This window comes from Morus notabilis, unplaced genomic scaffold (assembly GCF_000414095.1).
Source record: "Morus notabilis unplaced genomic scaffold, ASM41409v2 Scaffold338, whole genome shotgun sequence".
NCBI classification, from domain to species: Eukaryota; Viridiplantae; Streptophyta; class Magnoliopsida; order Rosales; family Moraceae; genus Morus; species Morus notabilis.
The window spans coordinates 257,595-263,305 of NW_010358348.1; the positions used below are offsets into that span (position 1 = coordinate 257,595).

At 31.9% G+C, this 5,711-nt stretch overlaps 1 protein-coding gene across 1 annotated transcript; it reads left to right on the plus strand.

Annotated features, from left to right (window-relative positions):
- Positions 1-25: 25 nt before the first annotated feature.
- On the plus strand, positions 26-3,060 carry LOC21396914 (bifunctional riboflavin biosynthesis protein RIBA 1, chloroplastic). The gene is made up of 6 exons (XM_024161902.1): positions 26-124; positions 335-556; positions 847-1,169; positions 1,417-1,546; positions 1,664-1,960; positions 2,788-3,060. Exons 2-6 carry the CDS (start codon positions 386-388, stop codon positions 3,058-3,060), a joined length of 1,194 nt encoding a protein of 397 aa, XP_024017670.1. The 5' UTR covers positions 26-124; positions 335-385.
- Positions 3,061-5,711: the final 2,651 nt, after the last annotated feature.

Consider the following 5,711-nt stretch of genomic DNA (forward strand, 5'->3'; position numbering starts at 1 on the left):
TCTTTCCCTCCCTAGTTCTACATCAAACGGCTTTCATGCCGATAACGATGAATATGATCTTGCTCACCCAACAGAAGGGTTTGCTTCGATCCCAGAGGCCATTGAAGACATTCGTCAAGGAAAGGTGGGTATTATCAGTGCTTTTCGTGTTTTAGAGAATACTTTCTTTGTCACCATATATATATAGTTGAGATGTGATGTTATGTGTGAGCTTTTTACTGTAGTAAAAAAGTTAGATGTGATTATTTTTAAGAGCTTTTTACTGTAACAAAATTCAAATTCTAAACTTGAATCAGCAAAAAGAACGTGACCTAAGTTAACATTTGAATTGCAGATTCTACTGGTTGTAGATGACGAGGATGAAAAGAATGAAGGAGATCTAATAATGGCAGCTGAATTGGCAACACCTGAGGCTATGGCTTTCATTGTGAAGCATGGAACCGGCATAGTTTGTGTGAGCATGACAGGGGAAGATCTGGAGAGGTTGCAAATTCCTTTGATGGTAAACCAAAAGGAGACTGAGGAGAAACTTTGTCCTGCATTCACTGTCACTGTGGTATGCACGTATTCTTATTTGAGGTTTTAGTTTTGAAGCAGATAATTAATTTTTTTTTTCTTTTTTTTTCCTTCAAATATTGCCATGTTTGACTACTGTTTCTTCTTAAGAAGTTGAGATCTTGTAATTCCACTGCGAGGTGAATGCCTATAGTTGTTTTAAGGCAATTGCTTTTCTCAGTAGCTAACTGGCTTTTTTCGCAATTGGTTTGTCTTTTGAAGTTATTCTTATCTTTTGTTTTAAGCTATTAATTTCTCATATTTGGTTTGTGTGTAACATTGGATTTTTAGGATGCAAAACATGGTACGACCACAGGAGTGTCAGCTCGTGATAGGGCAACGACAGTGTTAGCTCTTGCTTCCAAAGATTCAAAACCTGACGATTTCAATCGCCCGGGCCATATCTTTCCATTGAAGTACAGGGAGGGCGGCGTTCTGAAAAGAGCAGGACATGCGGAAGGTTCAGTCGATCTTGCCCTGCTAGCTGGTCAGAACCCCGTTGCGGTCCTTTCTGAGGTTGTCGACGATGATGGTTCCGTGGCTAGGTTACCAAAGCTTCGCGAATTTGCGCAGAAGGAGAACTTGAAAATTGTATCCATTGCTAATTTAATCAGGTAACATAATTACCTCACTTTTTACAATAATTTAACTAGAGATAGAGCAGTTCTTCTATGTTGATTTTGCATTAACGTTGGCAGCTTACTACGTCGTCAACATTTTAGCTACAAGCCTACACGTCAATTGAGTGACATCTTTGTACACATCGTTCTCCATCATTTTATCCTCACAATTATAAGACAAATTTGAGTTACGGGCAGTTAAATATTGGTTTACGAAGGGCTTTTGATTCTATTTTTGCAGATATAGGAGGAAGAGAGATAAATTGATAGAGCGTTCGGGTGCAGCACCCATACCTACAAAGTGGGGAACATTCACAGCGCATTGCTATATATCGATCTTAGATGGGATTGAGCATACTGCAATGGTTAAGGTGTGAAATACTTTTAATTATTTTTTTTTTTTTTTTTTTTTTTTTTTTTTTTTTTTTTTTGCGTTACTGAAAACAGTTTGTGATATAAGTAAATTACTAATTATATGCTATAAACAGGGTGATATTGGGGATGGACAAGATATTCTTGTGAGAGTGCACTCAGAATGTCTCACAGGAGACATATTTGGGTCGGGCAGATGCGACTGCGGGAATCAGTTGGCACTTGCAATGCAACAAATTGAGGCCGTTGGGAGAGGCATTTTAGTCTACCTCCGCGGTCATGAAGGTAGGGGCATTGGTTTGGGCCAAAAACTTCGCGCTTATAACCTGCAAGATCAGGGACGTGATACAGTAAAAGCGAATGAAGAGTTAGGACTACCTGTTGACTCACGAGATTATAGCGTTGGTGCACAGGTAACAAACTCCTCAAAATATTCTTTACTTAGTACTTCTCTAATTGCTCTAAATGAGCAATTCACTTTGTAACAGACATCCATATTAGAAAAGAGAATGATCAATTCACTTAGTGTTTAAAGAGAATGACATCTCCTTTCCATTGTTAATTTGTTATCATCCTTTGTTAACTCAAAACTTGAGTTAAAATTAACCATCACAAACTTGAAAGAATGACATGTTCTAAAGAATAATGGGCACCTTTCATTGCCAGCAATACTTTTTTATTATTCTCTTTGTTGTCATCAGCATTTATTGTTTGATATTTAAACTCTATTAACATGATATATTATTATTTAAATATAAATGAGATTGTGAAATCTACGTATTAAATAGTGAATGCAGAGAATAATAAAGAGAGTGATAAAAAAAGGGAGAAAGAAGAAAATAGGCCGAGACTTGAGATGAATTAAAATTAATAGGCCAATAGTTTACATAAGTTAATAAATAGGCCAAATTACTGTTTTCGTTCATAACTTATCTGGTTATGAATCATAACTTGACAAGTTATTGTCCATAACTTGTCTGGGTATGAACCATAACTTGACAAGTTTGTCCACAACTTATCTGGTTATGAACCATAACTTGACAAGTTATGACCTATTAATTTCTATAACTAAAAATTGACCTATATACTTTATTAAGTTTTTCATATTGGCATATTTTTTACTATTTCCCTAAAAAAAATGTGACAAGCCTTTCTCAAATTAAAATTTTAATTTTTTCGTTTCTTATAAAAAAAAATAAATAAATGAAAATCTAAATTTCATTATCTTTATTCCGTGCAGATACTAAGAGATCTGGGAGTCATAACCATAAAATTAATGACGAACAACCCCGCAAAGTGTGTCAGTCTCAAAGGGTATGGTTTGACCGTCGCCAGTAGGGTCCCATCGTTAACTCTGATTACAAAGGAAAATAAGAGATATCTGGAGACTAAACGAACCAAAATGGGACACATCTACGGTTTAGAATCCAACGGCCGTTTGGAGAATCATATCAGCAACGGTAAACCGAGGTTGGATAATACTGGTGTTGTATCTAAACTCATAAGCCCTTAGTGCCCAACAAGAAGATCGCAACCGACGTTGCGAGGTGCAGACAAGTATAACTAGCTGGACAGAAAATGGTGATGTTATTTACATGAATTGGTGATGCATTCAATAAGGAATGTAAATTCATGGCCAATTGAGAACGCCAAAAGCCTTGAATTTATGTTTGAGTATTTAGTATTATTTATTTTGGAGTTTTATAATTCTAAAAGTTTGGGTTTATGACTTGGAATTTGAAGAGTTTGGGTTTTAGAATTTGAAAGGTTTTCTAGTTTTAATGTTGAATTATGAGTGGGTTCGAAGGCCCATCAACAGCCTTGTAATCTTCATCTGGAATCATTGGAGACTTTTCCTAAATAAAAAGAGGAAAATAGGTCGGTCCGTTCATTTCACTGATTTGAGTTTAAAATTCAAGTTTTGCTACAGTAAAAAGCTCTCAGAAACAGTCACATCTAACTTTTTTACTACAGTAAAAAGTTCTCACATAAAGTCACATCTCAATTCGAATTAAAAACTCGAATCAACGAACTAAACGGGCCCCAAGACTTGAGATTAATTAAAATTAATGTGCCAATAATTTACATAAGTTAATAAATAGGCTAAATTACTGTTTTCGTCAACAACTTGTCTGGTTATGAACCATAACTTAACAAGTTATTGTCCATAACTTGACAAGTTTGTCTATAACTTATATGGTTATGAACCATAACTTGATAAGTTATGGCATATTAATTTCTATAACTAAAAATTGGCATATATACTTTCTTAAGTTTTTCATATTGGCCTATTTTCTACTATTTCCCTGAAAGAGAAAAATAGGCCAAGACTTGAAATGAATTAAAATTAATAGGCCAATGGTTTACATAAGTTAATAAATAGGCCAAATTACTATTTTCGTCCATAATTTGTCTGATTATGAACCATAACTTGACAAGTTATTGTCCATAACTTATCTGGTTATAAACCATAACTTGATAAATTTGTTCATAACTTATCTCGTTATGAACTATAACTTGACAAGTTTGTCCATAACTTATCTCGTTATGAACCATAACTTGACAAGTTATAGCCTATTAATTTATATAACTAAAAAATGGTTTATATACTTTTTTAAACTTTTCATATTGGCCTATTTCCTGCTATTTCTCGTTCTCTTTAATCTATTATAGTCTTAAACTCTGCGAGTAATTTTTTGAAATAACAGTTATATAAAATTTTTTTTAAAACAAAAAAGAAGAAAAAATACATAAAAGAAAGGAAGATAAAAGCATGAAAAGGATTAAGGCAAAATAATTTATTTTGTTGTGTTTTAAATTAATTCAATTTTATTTTGTTTAATTTATTTTTATTTAATTTGGTGTTCGAAATATGTATAGTATTATTATTTGAGTAGTATTAAAAATTTAGATGACGTTTGGTTTATGTATTCAGAATTATTCTTGTTTTACGTGTATTTTTTGTGAGAAAAAATATTGTAGAGAATCATAAATTATGATTCAAAATTAAGGACGAATATAGAAAATAAACGACTCTTTAGTTTAAAATAATATTAAAATAAATAAGATCGAGCCACGAATCAATTCAAAATAAATAAATATAATAAATAATAATAATAAAATTAAAGTAGAAATTATTTCGACCGTCAGAAACGGACACATTGTGATTTCAAAGAATATTAATTACACTTGACCACCACTCATAGGATCAATTGTCGTGTTTGAAATCGATTATGTTTTTATTTTTCACATTTTTTGAGAAAGAAAAATTAAAACGTTTTCAAAACGACGTTTAGTGTAATAAAAACAAAAAAATAAAAATGAAAATAATTTTTTAGTTTAGTGTAAAATGAGAGAAATGAAAAACGGATTTTAGTCGTTTTTCAATTTTTGTTTTCGTTTTCTCCTTTCTCAAGCAGAGAGAGAGACATTAATGAATTTTTTTTATACTGAAAATAATATCTTGATAAAACTACCAAACGCATTTTTTAAAATAATTTCTGTCTAAAATTGAAAACGTTTTCGTTTTCATTTTCATTTTCATACAAAAAACAAAATTATTTTAGAACGAGTTCCAAACGCGCTCACTAGTTCTCTATCCAACAGCAAACACGGTATTTTGCTACTCTCTCAAAAGTTTTAGGGGCTGTTTGAAACCCTAATTTTATGGGGGAAGGAAACAACTTTTGAAGAATTTTGATTTTCTTTGTTTGGAACTAGGGGTGTAAGAATTGAACCCGAACCTGACTAACCTGTCCGACCCGACCCGATCCAACCCGAAAATATAGGGCCCGTTTGTTTGCGTTTTCGTTTTCGTTTTTCACGGTTTTCAAAGCAAAAAAATGAAAACGGGTGTTAAAAACGTGTTTGGTGCAATTTTTTTTAAAAAACAAAACCAAAAACGTTTTTGTCTTTTTGTGGAAATTAGAAAACGAAAAAAAGGTGTTTTCGTTTTCTGTTTTCTGAAAAACGGATTTCACTTTTTTTTTCTTTTTCATTTTCTTCCCTCTTTTCTGAAACCGTTTTTGTATTATATATGTTTATTTAATATATTTATTTAATATATTATTATTTAATATATTTAATAATATTATTTATATAATATATTTAATAATATTATTTATTTAATATATTTAATATATTATTTATTTAATATATTTAATA